The sequence below is a fragment of the Musca vetustissima genome, unplaced genomic scaffold (genome assembly GCF_032173495.1).
Source record: "Musca vetustissima isolate MV318-11 ecotype Yass unplaced genomic scaffold, APGP_CSIRO_Mvet_v1 utg11591, whole genome shotgun sequence".
Taxonomy (NCBI): Eukaryota; Metazoa; Arthropoda; class Insecta; order Diptera; family Muscidae; genus Musca; species Musca vetustissima.
This window is the reverse complement of record NW_026873785.1, coordinates 42,263-57,458: the sequence shown is the minus strand read 5'-3', so window position 1 is coordinate 57,458 and position 15,196 is coordinate 42,263. Positions and strand designations below refer to the sequence as shown.

The 15,196-nt window shown below is 34.3% G+C and overlaps 1 protein-coding gene across 1 annotated transcript in view; it reads left to right on the top strand.

Annotated features, from left to right (window-relative positions):
* The window catches only part of LOC133328060 (estradiol 17-beta-dehydrogenase 11-like), a 68,274-nt gene that overhangs the window by 40,565 nt on the left and 12,513 nt on the right, over positions 1–15,196 (top strand). The window contains exons 2-3 of the mRNA XM_061536610.1: positions 3,037–3,190; positions 7,968–8,092. Coding sequence (XP_061392594.1) covers positions 3,037–3,190; positions 7,968–8,092 — 279 coding nt within the window. The remainder of the gene's footprint in view (positions 1–3,036; positions 3,191–7,967; positions 8,093–15,196) is intronic.

Below are 15,196 nucleotides of genomic sequence, written 5' to 3'. Positions count from 1 at the left end.
TTTCTATAGAAAAAATACCTCAGAAAATGAGGTCTGTTTTTTTCTATATCAAAAAATACTTCAAAAACTGAAGTCTAATTTTTTCTCTAAAAAATACTCCAGGAAGCTAATTTTTTCTTTAGAAAACTATACCCCAGAAAGGGAGGTGTGATTTTTTCTATACAAAATACCACAGATAAATTGAAGTCTAAATTTTGATATATATTCATCTTTTTCACATATATTGCATTTCAGGCATCAACCAATTACCTCTTCAAAAAATTACCACTTCGAAAAAACAATAAGACAAATTTTCTCCTTAGCATCTTCTTAAATTCCACGCCACCACAGAAATAACTTCAGGCCACAAAAATATGTTGTTGACAATTTCCATTAATTATTATTATGTTTATAAACATTGCTGTTGGCATTTTTGTCGAGCTTCTGCTGTGAACTGCAAAATCTGTCATTAAGGTAACTACAAAATGCCATTATTTTAACATTAACATGATTTACAACAGCCACAATTACACCTTGTTTTTATGGCAATGCGTTATGACTCTTTTTTGTTCGATGTGGTTGCTTCTTCTTGTTCTTCTTTGTGGACAACAATTCAAGTTACTGACCCTACTTAAATATTCACATACAAATAATAAAAAAATAAATTGCCAACTTGTGACAGTTTTGCAAAAGGAGTTTGTCACTGCCATCAGCTACAAGCCCAATCGCCAAAAGTTTGCTGAATAACCACCCCGAGTGAATGGCGGGACGATAGTTATCGTTGACAGATTACAGGTTGAAATTTAATGCACTGCACTTAAATGTCATCGTATTGCAAAGTACTTGCCTACCTACCTGTCACCTCTTTCGAGTGATAAGTTTTTTTTTCCAAGGTCATGGCAATGCCAGGGTATACTTTTTGTTTTAAATGTGCTCTGGTTTTTTATGTAAATTGTAGAGTTTCAGGTGATCGCATTTGATACTGGAAGTGCAAAAGCAGACTGGTATGGAAACAATATTGTTTTTCACTGTGAAGGTCATGTGGGCTAAAATGTCATTTGGTATTCTTGTCACCTTTATTTATTTTCAAGATAATCATAAAGGATTGTTATTTATTTTGACATATATGTTTTATGCAACAAAGTAATGCATTTTAATGTAAAATGAATGAAGATTTTCTATAGAAAAAAAGCTGAGGCCTCTGGTGAAGAGCCAATTTTTTCTATAGAAAAAAATCTGAGACCTCAGTTCATCCGAGGCATTTTTTCTATAGAAAAAAATCTGGCAAGTTTCCTTGAAATCGGTTCAGACATATAGCATAGCTTCCATATATAATTTCAACCTATTCGTGTTAATTGTTCACCAAATAATCAATGGGTGTCTGATTGAGATTAAATTTTAAACAGTGCAGCATAAAGTGCAGCATGTGTCAAGTTTGCTTTAAATCGATTTACAAAATTTAGCATAGGTTGCAGAATAACATGTGTAGGGGTTGCTGTATGTCGGTTTACATAGCTGTAGATAAATATCACATGTTTATATTCGTTCAATTTCACATTAATGCTCTTTCGAAGAGGCGACGTCTGTTAGGATACATATGTAGAATATACCCAGAGTGGTGAAGGGTATCATGTAGTCGGCCCAGTCCGAGTTTACACCTTTCCCTACTGATTTATTATAAGGGATATTTTGTGCTTTTCATGCTATGGCGTACATTATATCTCCAAGAAAACAGGTTCTTGAGAAGGCAGTAATATGGTTTTCGACTTCTGGGAGAATAAAATATCTCTTCCAGACAAGTTCAAAAGTTTTATTTCATTTTCCAAACGAAGAAGTTGTAATTTTAAATTTATGCTTGTGATATGGCAATATAATTCCTAGCTGATAATTTGGTATATAGGAACTTTTTTATACAGACCCCAAAATATCGTTTCAGATTTTAATGACTGTAATTACGGAATTTGGGCTCCCAGATCAATCTTCTAGAAAAGAACATTTTCATTATAAACATTTACAGATTTTGTTTTGGTTCCTTGTTCAAGCATTTTCTCAAAAGAAGGAAATCAGTAGTTTCGGATGAAATTCACAATATTTCAAAAAAAAGGGCGTACCGTTATATGGGGTTCATAGCTAAAGATAGATCAATGGTAATGATTTTTCGACGGAATATTTGCAATCCAATGATATTCGAATATATCAAATAAGACCAATTCAGTTTTAAAAAACTCTCTGAAATCGTCAGAATTACGAATATTGGCGTGTATCGATATTTGTGTGATATAACTAATTTCAATTCAAACGATAGCTATTGGCATTATGTAGACATAATGATGTCCATTGACCTTGACCATTTTGCAACCTTCTTAGGTTTTATTATTAATTATCTTGTCAATTGAATAGGAAATTATGAATTATAAGCTTTTTTACTCATTATCAATACAAATCCAATGGGAAAAATATAAAAAATATATAATACTTCAATTAACTAATATTCTTTATGCGAACTTATAACTTACCCCGTGATCAAGACATATTTAATCTATTTAACGATAATTAAATAAAAAATAGTTTGATATTTTCCAGACATGCAATTTATTTTGATTCCCCTCATTTTAATAATGGATAATTGTTAAAATACCCTATTTATATTGTTATTGTGCACTTTGTGAATGGCGTCGAAGATTTTTTTTTTTTTTTTTTGTAAAAACAAAATAATTTCCATTATGGAAGATTTTTTAATGAAAACATACAAATATAATTAAAGCAATATAAATAAAACGTTAAATTATGCGACCGCCGATATATAGTAATAATAAAAGAAATCAACCTAAATAAGTCTCATCTTGAGTGGCAACATCACATACCATCTCCTTTTCTGAAATTGTATAATTATTGTATGTAATAATTATATGAAACACCTCTCCCTTGAACTTGTTATTTTGTATGCGCACATTCCATTGCGTACTTAATTAAGATAATAAACACAAAAATATTTCAATTTAAAAATTCTTCTTATTAATGAGACATTTTTGATTTTGTTTTTATTTTTACTTACAGGATCTTTACTACATCGCATTTGGCTATCCCGAAAAGGAATTAAATAATGACATTGCTTTGGTGACTGGTGGCGGCAGTGGTTTAGGTCGTTTGCTGTCGGTACGTTTAGGCAAAATGGGCACCAAAGTTGTCGTCTGGGATATCAATAAACAAGGTAAGTTTATGAAAAATAAACAAACGTTGGAAATTTATACAAAAATATATGAGGATGCGAAACCTTTATTATTTATTTATAAATTTTAATGGAACATAAATGGTTTTTTGTGTAGGGAGTCCACTATCGGAAGTCCACTATTAATAGCTGACCTCATTACTAATTAGTCCTTATTATAGAAGATATAATATCATCCAGATATTAATAACACAATATCTGGTATTTCTAAAAAGTCTTTTAAAATGTTAATCTTACTATAGTTTTATTTGACATGAAAGATCCTGGTATGCCACTGGAAAACGAAAACAAAAATTATTACAAAAAAAAAAAACATTTCATTGGGACACCTACACTAGAATCAATAAAAAAAGATGACATCAAGAGATTGTAGAATGCAGCTCTGTGACATATTTTCATGAAACAAGTAAAAACGGTGTTAAGTTTGGCCCAGCCAAATTGTTTATGCCCTCTACCATGGGGATGACATTCAAAATATCTGTAATTAATGAGGAGCTTCTAGCAGGATAGGACTTTGAATATACAGAAAAAGGTGTGAGAAAAATATGATTTAAATTCTCAAAATGCCTAATAGTGAAGTTACAGTTTTATATGCCAAAACGGGGATCTATATTAATAATTTTTGGTAGTAAAATTTGTCGGCCAAATGTTGAAAAAGGTGTCCAAAATTTCCAAAATAACGACATGGGCCAATATTCATAATTTTTAGTACGGAGATGTTATGTGTGGGCATCCCTAGATAAAGGATGAGCTCAACAATGAGAACTCAAAATACCAAATTACAGCCAATTCGATTAAGAACGTGTTATAAATCCCCAAAATACCCAATATTAGGGGGTACTATCATATGAGGCCTACACCAAAACGTGGACAGATATATCCCATTTGCAATATCAAACATCCTAAGAGTACTAGCAATTGGAATTTTTAACTGAACGCTATTAAAATATAGATCCATGTCAATGACTGTACTTTAGATATGTAATGAATGACTGTAATTTGTATAAAAGAACTTAACATAATTTTATATCTACTACACTTTATGTTTTGATTGATTTGACCCCGATCATCATCTAAATAGCCGTTGTAAGTATTTGAGCAGATTCAATTCACCCTGTAAAATTTGTGATGTTCTGTCTGTAATAATGGCCTCTGGAGCGACTAAAAATCTGACAAAAATAAAGTTTACGGTTCATTGTACCCCCTAGATAATACCTTAACATCGCCGAAAATTATAGACGTCGTCCTTGACAATAACCGGAACTTCATGTAAAATTTCAAAGCGATCAGCGCCACTTTTTCCGTCCTTTAGTGGGGATTGCCCCCTATTTAATAAGTAATACTGAACAATATCATAACACATAGACACAATCACCAAATATTAACTGATAGGGGTCTTCATTGGCCAGAACCGTTCTGCAAAATTTCGTGTCAAGTTATAATGGAACATCTACACTTGTAGTTTCGGCGAGGCCACTTCTGGGGTAACTCGGCATATAGAATTTTTAAAGACAAAAATGTACTTGCTGTATGGAAATACTTATTAATATAGGTCAAGTTTCGCAAAAGGAGTTTGTCTCTGCCATCAGCTGCAAGCCAATCGCCAAAAGTTCGATGTGTAGCCACCCTGGTGAATGGCGGGAAGATAGTTATCGTTGACAGATAACAGGTTGAAATTTAATGCACTGCACTTAAATGTCATCATATTGCAAAGTACTCGCCTGCCTGCCTGTCACCTTTTTATAGGAGTAAGTTTTTCCAAGGTCTTGTCAATGTCAGGGGTCTTCATTGGCCAGAACCCGTCCTACATGCAAAATTTCGTCTCAAATTATAATGGAACATCTACCCTTGTAGTTTCGGCGAGGCCACTTCTGGGGTAACTCGGCATATAGAATTTTTAAAGACATAAAATTAACTTGATGTATGAAAAAATACTTATTATTATAGGTCCATGTTTTGATGTATCCTCAAGAACATATATGTCGTGGTCCCTGGTCCTAGATGTACTTTCCAACCGAAAGGAATGTAATTTGGCATATTGAGAAGTGGTTGCAATATACAGATCCTTATATTAAATGTCGACGTGAATTTATGTTTCAAGATTTCCCCCCCTTAAACGTTTCTGCCAATTTTATGTATTTTCTGAGGTGATCCTATATAATTGTCCATACCAATTTTCGTCGGCGTATTTTCCAACCTAAGACTCCATAGTTTGGATAAAAACCCCCATGTAAAAAAATATTTAATATAGACCGATATTTGAAATCTCCCAACCTGTCTACGGTGTATAGAAAATCTTGTGCATATATGGAAGATTATTTTTTAGTCTCAAGTACATCGAGGACCTTTTGGGTATGTCTATTGATTCAAGATCGTATACGAGCACTACTAACATTATGGTGGCATTCTTGGTATTCTAAGGGGTTTGATAAGGCTCGATCAAAAGCTTGAGTTGCGTAGATCGTCCAAAAAGTCCGTTGTGCAACAGAACGTATTGCGTGTTTCTTTAACAACACTGGTCATATTTCGCTTGAACAACATAGGAGGTCAAATATAGGTGATACACCACATACTTTTGCCTGAAGAAGATATTCGGAAAAAGAACAAAGGAATATGAATAATTGGGTACACGGCAAGGCGAGTTCTAACACATCAGCTTAAATTAGTGCCAACAATACAAAAAGTAGAAATTATGGGACATCAGCAGTACTTCAAGAAGAAAACCTCGAAATATACCCTGGAGATTCCATTCTCGATCAGAATAAAACTATAAGTCAATTTAGCCACGTTTTTATACCCTCCACCATAGTATGGAGGGTATATTAATTTTGTCATTCCGTTTGTAACTCACCGAAATATTCATTTCCGACCCTATAAAGTATATATATTCTTGATCAGGGTAAAATTCTAAGACGATCTAGCCATGTCCGTCCGTCCGTCTGTTGTAATCACGCTATCTTCCGAAGGAATTTAGATAGGGTGCTGAAATTTTGCATAGGGTTGTCTTTTGTCTGCAGGCAGGTCAAGTTCGAAGATGGGATATATCGGTCCACGCTTAGGCATAGCTCCCATATAATGGTACCCCAAAATTTTCGGAATTTTGGGGTTCTTGAGCGCGTTTTTCAACCGAATTCGCTGTAATTTGGTACATTGGGTTCTTATTGGGTACTAAATGTCGCCACAAAAAATTATAAATATAGGTCCACTTTTTCTGGTAGCCCCCATATAACGGTACTTCCTAATTTTCAGTATTTTGGGGGTTTTGGTCGCATTTTCCACCAAATTGGCTGTAATTTAATACTTTGAGTTCTAAATAGTTTTCAAATCACTCCACAAAAATTATGAATATAGGTCCATTTTTTCTGGTAGCCCCCCATATAACGGTACCCCCAAATTTCGGTATTTTGGGGTTCTTGAGCGCGTTTTTCAACCGAATTCGCTGAAATTTGGTATATTGGGTTCTTATTGGGTACCAAATATCTCTACTAAAAATTATAAATATAACTCAATTTTTTTCTGTTAGCCCCGATATAAAGGTACCCCCAAATTTCGGCATTTGGAGGTTCTTGAGCGCGTTTTTCAAACGAAATCACTGAAATTTGGTATTTTGTAGCCGTATATGGAAACAAATCTCCCTACCAAAAATTATTAATAGTCAACCCCTTTTAGGCGTAGTCCCCATATAACCCCATTTTTATATTAATATAATTATCTGTTTTTTCCCGCGTTTTGGGTTTGGTTCTAACATTCTGTTGTAATCATTTCACCTGCGAAGGATATCGAGATAAAAAACTAGAACGTACGGTTCGATAATGAACTACATATGAACTATAACCCGTATTTAGACCTAGCCCCTGTGTGGGAGGTACCAGAACGAGTGGACCGATGTTCCCCATCTTCGAACTTGAACTAAGTTTGGAAGATGGCCAAAGTTTGGATGAAAATTTTCTGAAACAAATTTGATCCAAAGAAACATGGACCTAGAACCATTTTAACCGTGTCAAAGTGTATATGCCCTCATTATCCATAAAGCTGAGAGAATAATTGTCCATTAAAAATTTCTGAAATTTGTTTTATATTTTACATTGTGGTTTATATAACCGGTTTGTGGAAATGTCGATATAGGTCCACTTTTTGGTATTTTCCCTATACTTGTATTTCAAGTACCTGTCAGTATATATATGGTGGAGGGTATCCAAAGTTCGGCCCGGCCGAACTTAACGCTTTTTCACTTGTTTATATTACGAATACTGATCCACTTTTTTGGTTAGCTCTCATATAATGGTATCTCCCAAATTTCGATATTTAGGGGAGATATTGTAAATCTGGCCTGGCTGAAAATTTTTTCTTGATAATGATAAATATTGCAGTTTTAGTATTAATAGCACTCGTGAATTTTGATCATAGTGAAATTAAATTTATTCCTAATCGTCTGCTTTTTTAAAGCACAATAAAGCTTCAAAAATTTGCACATACATACAATACAACACTCCAAGGATTTATGATATTTGGGACATATCGGTCCACTCTTAGGATAACCACCACCCCATATAATATCCGCAATTTTATATTTGGGTTCTAAATTCATAAAAACCTCCTAGCAGATAACGTTGGAATTTATATGTATATATATATATATACAATGCCACCTATAGGTCTCATAAATAGATCTTCACTTATAATTTTTGTATTGAAATAAATAATTTGCTTATTTTTTCCATTCTCTGATTTTTTTGAATTTACTTTTTTCTCTTTCTAGGCATTGATGAAACCGTCAAAATGGTTCAAGACGCTGGCGGTTACTGTAAAGGTTATGTTGTTGATATTTCACGCAAAGAAGAAGTCTATAAAGCGGCGGAAGTCTTAAGACATGAAGTTGGTGATGTAAGTATATTAATATGTAATAACAATAATAATAACTAGTCATATTTTCATGATCACACAGACATACATACGTACATATGTATTTATGAATGAACTACATATGACGATGGCATTGTTAACCTTCTTAAGAAATAACATAAGTGCTCTTATTATTTATAATATTTTTAGTTTTGGTCTTTCCTCATACACCAACCAAGCAACGAACAATTATGTTAAGACATCTTTATAAAAAATAGCAAAAACAACAATTTCATATCATGTTATACATGACTTGATTTATAATCATAGTTACGACTAGTAGGTTATTACCGAAAGTAATAAGTTTCCCTATCTTGCTTGAGATATATGCTCATGCATATACTCATATGCTCTAAGTGCAGCAGCAAAAAAAGCAACAACAATAATATTATTATGATAAAGATTAATGTATATCCATTTAAGACATCAAGTCTTATTTTCATGGCATGACAACATGAAAAATGTCAAAGTCAACATGATATGTATGATAGGTTAGGTAGGCAAAATATGAAAAAAAATCACTTTAGGACAGACTTAGTTTTGTAAAATATAATTTTTGCGCCACAATAATAACAAGAAAATGTGAAAATAATACATCTTATCACGCAATCTGATGGGCTGTGAAGTTCCGAAAAAATAAAGCTTTGTTTAGCACATATTCCTCTTTAAACCGTGTGTGTAGATCTTTTTTAAAAACATATTCCTGTTTGGCAATACCTTGACCTAGTTTCCAACTTCTGATTGTCACGCTCTGCCTCCTTCTCTCTCTTTCATTCTTTCTTTTTGGTGGAAGGGGAGAATATCAGATTTTTTTAATTCAATTAAAAACGTATTTGGTTGATAATTATCTTTATTTGCTTATTAACATGATAAGTTTGTGAACTAGTTTTAAAGAAAGAAAAAAATCATATGTGATTTATTAAGGCTGCAACATACACCTTTCATTCCTTGAAGGGAAACTTGCAGTCAGGGAAGAAGCCTTCCAGTGAAGGGAACCTTATTAAATAAAACAACTCATTAGTCACAAAATAAACCAATTTAACAACAATCTTGATGAAGGCATCCTGCCATGGAATGTAAACATGTCGTGCACAGATATGTTAACAAAGGAAACGAAAGACTTAAGTCACAAACTCTGTTGAATACACAGAGAAGGGAAGAATGCTAATGTCCATATGGATATTTTCATAAGCTGAACGATGAAGAACAGAATATAATATTGAGTTTAAAAATTCATGGAAAGTCGGAGCTTGCTAAGTAAGAAATCCATGGCAAGTTAGTACACAAATTTTATTTTAAAAAAATATATATTTTTATACTCTACAAAACAATGTTGTAAGGATATTATAGCTTTGTGTGACCCACGAGTTTGTAACGCCGCGAACTATTGACCCAAGACATACATTTAAGTATACCGATCGTCATATCTCGACTAGCTGAGTCAATTGAGACATATGTGTCCGTCCGTCTGTCCATTATAATTTGTAAACACGATACAGGGCACAGTTGATGGACCAATTTTCAGTAAATTTTGCATGCAGGATGGATTCTGGGCAAAGAATACACCTATTGTTTTTGATAATTATCGGGTAATATTTAGGGGATGAAATGGATCTAAAACTATTAGAGACCACAATCATGACCCGAACACCACGAGAATGGGCTCTAGACTTAGAATAAGCATTGACAATTTTGATCAAGATCGGTCAATATTTACTAAATTTGTATTCTGGGGCGTATATCATAAACACGAGAAGTTGATAGTATATTCCAGAGAAGTGGTTGGCTTTTAAATTGATACCAATTATATGTTGTAAGTACCCGGATGTGGAAGTTGTACGCAAAATATTTAAAGGGGTCTATGTGTTATGATATTGTTTAATGTTACAATTACCCACTAGAGGGCGGAAATGTTGCTCTGATCTCTTTGAAATTTTACATGAAGTTCCGGTTATGGCCCTGGACGACTCCTATAATTTTCGGTGATGTTTAGATGATATTTAGGGGGTGCAATGAACGGAAAACTTTATCTTTGTCAGATTTCCTAATCGCTAGAGAGACCATTATTATATGCAGAACGTCACATATTTTACACGGTGAAGGGGATCTTATCAAATACTTAGAACGGTTGGTTAGATGATGATCGGTCAATATTTCGATGGTCAAATGAACACACATTTTTATTTAGGTAGTTAATATTCACCTCGGGAGAACAAGATTTGGCAAATATGCCAGGGCTAGATAGTGAAGCTTTTGACCTATAATCAGTCAAGGGGATGGAAGTATCGCCAAATATTGTCCAGGCTAAAAATATAGAACCGCAGAAAGATAGATTTTCTTGGTATTTTCATATAGTCGGCTCTGTCCGACTATACTGGCTTATATTCCTATTAAATGACTATTATTGTTTCGCTTTCAAGGATAGCCCCCGTATAACGCTATATCCTAAATTTCTGTACTTGGGTAAAGTTATTCAATTATTCAATGTCTTGGAGGGTTTGGATACGTTTTTAAGCTGATTTTTCTTACCGATGTGATTTTAATTTAATATATAGGGTTCTTGAAGGCTGTCATACACATATAAAGAACGTTATGTTTTGGTATAGTCCCATTTTCCCATGGAGGTAAAAAAATGCGGAACATTTTCTATATTGCTCCCAGTTATGATGTAGCCCCCCACATAAAGGTCCCGCTCCATTTTTGGCATTATTAACATTTTAACCAAATTTTAAAATAGCATTCATACAATTCTCCCATTTCATTACAAATTTGTTGTAGTTCCTACCCCAGTTTTCAAACCTGAGTGTCTGCAATTTGGAACATAATTTCTTTCAGAGCATGAATGACCTATTATCAATATATTGGTCCCGACCAAATGAAGAAATATTGAATAAACAACAAGTGGTGTTGGATGTAAAAAGATGTGTGTAAAATATGTTTTTCTACGATATTTTCAAAAAAACTCTGATAACATAAGAGCCGGACTTTCCGACTAATAAGCTGGGGTTCCATAACATTTTTTTTTCAACCGATCAGTGTGGCTTTTATAAGGAATATTTTTTCAAGGATAATCCTACCAATAAGCTTAGATTTTTTAGAAATATTTTTTACGAAATAGTATATTTATCCAACATTCATTAAAAATCTTTTTTCAAGGGTCATCCGACCTATAAGTGTGAACTTTTTTTAAGAATATTTTTAAAGTACCTTCCGATAAATAAATTTAAATATTTGTAGAATTTTGTTTTCAATGGTCATCCAACAAACGAATCTTTTAAATATAACAATCGTTAAAATAAACCACAAAATTTAAGTGCTACAGAATTCAACCGAAAAAGCCAACGACCCACTAGCATGTGCATTTTATTTAAATTTTTCTTTGCCATGTTTGTAACTGGTTTATTTTTGTAAAACAAATGCATTAAACAGAACACGAGCTGTCATTAAAAGCCAAATTATATTGGTTTTATATTTGGTGACAAGTATAAAACAACAACAAAACTCAGCACAGATGCAAACCACACCTTAATACTAAATTGTAACAAGCAACAATGAGAATATTTAAACGACATACTTAAACAATTGTTTAAAAATAAATTTTAAATGTTTTGAGGTTTCAAATTGATACCTCAGCTGCATGTAAAACTTTAAAAATATTTCAAATGAAGTGATTTCACCAAGTGATTTTACCAACATAGGTCCTTTCCTAATTTAACTGCTGACCTTGTGCCACATAAAGTTATCCTGCATAGCCGTATTAATTTTGCAGGAATGCCGAACGTAGACATGGTTTTAAACGCCTCTGAACGGATAGGGCTGTCGAATGCGGCTTTATAGTCGACAAATAGGTGGTATGAGTCGATAGGTTTTTCGTGGGTCTCTTCCAGGATTTGGCGCAGAGTGAAAATCCGGTCAATGGTGGATTTGCCAGGTCTGAAGCCGCATTGGTATGGTCCAATGATGTCATTGACCATTGGCTTCAATCGCTCACACAGCACACTGGATAGCACTTTATACGCAATGGGAAGGAGACTTATTCCTCTATAGTAGGCACATATCGTCTTATCTCCTTTTTTGTGCACGGGACACAGGATGCTGAGGTTCCAATCATTGCGCATGCATTCATCTAGCCAAATTGTACTAATTAGCTGGTGCATGCTCCTGACCAGCATCTGGCCAACAGTCTTGAATAGTTCGGCTAGTAACCCATCGGCTCCTGCTGCTTTGTTGTTCTTGAGCCGATTAATTGCTTTTATGACCTCATCTTGGCTAGGTAGTATACACTCTATACCATCATCTCTTATTAGTTCTGAGGTATCTTCTTCAACGCCACTATTTCATACCAGAAGCTTTTCAAAATGCTCCTTCCATATCCTCAACACGCTGTCTGTATCTGTCACCAGGTTTCCTTATTCATCTCTACAGGAGGATGTGCTGCACCAAAGCCTTCGGTTTGGTGTTTTATTCGTTGGTAAAATTTCAGGACTTCATTCTGACTCCTGTACATCTCGATTTGCTCACGCTCACATTTTTCTTGTTCTGTCTTCTTTTTTCTGAAAACACGTTTCTCCTCTCTCCTTTACCCCCTGATAATTCTCCATCACGTTACGTGTTGCTACTGTCTGCAGGGTTGCGTTTTTCACATCAGTAGCATTACGACACTCCTGATCGTACCATGGGTTTCTTGGTGGTGGTTTTTGGTACTCAAGTGTTGCTTTTGCTGCAGTTTGTAGGGAGTAGGCAATTCTTTGCCATTGTGCTTCTATATTGTTATCGGAACAAGAAGTGCCTTCTTCAAGCAGATGGGTAAGTTGAGCGGAGTAGGCCTCGGCTACCTGTTGTGTTTGCAGCTTTTCGACGTCGAGTTTCCTTGTTGTGTTAGATCGCACCATTGTAGCTACATTAAGTCGGGTGCGTAACTTGGCTGCCACAAGGTAATAGTCTGAATCGATATTCGCTCCTCGGATCGATCGGACGTCTAAAACACTGGGTGAATGCCTTCCGTCTATCACAACATGATCCATTTGATTTTTCGTTGCTTGATCAGGAGAGATCCAGGTGGCCTTGTGTATATCGAGATGCTTGAATCTGGTGCTGCTAACTACCATGTTTTTTGCTGCCGTGAAGTCAATCACCGTCATGCCGTTGTCGGATGTTTCTTCATGAAGGCTGAATTTTCCGACGGTGGGGCCAAAGATATTTTCCCTTCCGATTTTTGTATTTAAATCTCTTAGCAGAATTTTAATGTCATGGCCAGAGCAACGGTCATATGCTGTTTCTAGGCGCTCGTAAAATATGTCCTTCAGGAATAAATATATACGCCCCAGAAGAATGGGTCCATTTGACCCGCTAAATATTGACCAGTCTTCATCAAAACAGGCATGTTTATTCTTCGTTCAGATTCCCTTCCTGTTCGGGTCATAATTGTGGCTTTTAGGGCGACCAGAATAACAAAAAATATAGTTTTTGATCTATTCCATAAATATTACCCAATATTTACCAAAAACTATTTGTCCACAACCGGTCCTACACGCACAATTTCATAAAGATTAGTCCATAACGGTTGCCTGTATCGTGTTTACAAATTATAAAGGACAGACGGGTGGACACATATGTCTATATCGACTCAGCTAATTGAGATACAATGTCGGTGAGTCTAGGACCATTATTTCGCGGCATTACAAAATCTTGAAACTGTACAAAACTATAATACCCTGACAACATAGTTTGTAGGATGTAATAAATTCTGCGTTATGAAGAACTATTGGATTTATTTGAAATATTTATTATAAATAGATTTCATTATGCTAAAAAAGTAAATAAAATTTATTCACCAGAGACAGATAAAGATCGCAACATTTGTTAATTGGATTTTCAAATAATAAACCCAATTCTTGTACCGATTATAATAAACCGATTAATAATGATAGTGTCTGCTTACTTTACATTGGCTTACATCTAGAAATTTATAAATTACTAGCGGGCCCGGCAAACGTTGTCTTGCTTAGCAATATTATTGATGTATAATTCACATAACGATAGCCTAAGTTATGTTTAAGAAAGTGATTTAAGATAGTGCTCTGAAATTTGCACATACATTGCTACTATTCGTTGGATATTTGGTATTGAAAATGTTCAATATTATTTCGCTATTTAGGGTATATGATAAGTTTTCATGATTTTTTCAACAGAATTGGTTAAAATTGCGCAGAAAGTGTATGTACGAAATATTATCAATATTGGCTCATGTTTCGGGGTACCGCCCATATAATGGGATTTTAATTTAATATAGGGGATACTTATTGAGCAGAAAATATCTGTACTTAAAATCCAAATATCCAGGTAACCCCTTAATACTCGGTATTCGTCTATAATTTTATATTTTGGATGATCATTGAGTAGAAAATGTTCCTAACAAAATGGAACTCCACATTATACGATGTTTTGGGGATTTGGACATGGTTTTCAACCTAATCAGCTGTAATTGGTTGTTTTATTTGGTAGCATGATTCAGCATGACACATTTTTAGGAAAAATTATCTACTTATGTCCAAGTTTTTATATAGCATCTACATACTGGTCCCGCCCCATTTTCGGTATTATCATTGACCGAATTTTCTCATAGATTTGGCTATAATTAGGCATAACGGATTTCTGTGAAAAAAAAAACATCATTTCAGAAATTAGGCACTACAGCTTAACGTTTTCAAAAGACGTCATAATTATTTCCACTTCAATTTTCGGTATGTTGAAGTTCTTACCCCCGTATGCATACAATGATCGCGTGTACTTTCAATGATATACTTCTCAATTATTTGTATTTGTATTGTCCCAAAAACTTTTTCAATACAATGTAAATTCAATTTAAAAAAATTTGAATATTTTGAAAATTTTCAAAAATTTCAAAAATTTTCGCCCAAAATATCTCAATATAAAAACTACGGCGTGGTGCTATCCAAATAGCTCGATACTAAATTCTTGGAAATACAAATAGGCTGCAAAATATGTTTTGCAAAATTTTAGCGGTTTTCGATTATTTCTCACCTTTTTAACCTTCCCTAGACCTCCACGAATATTTCAAGACTA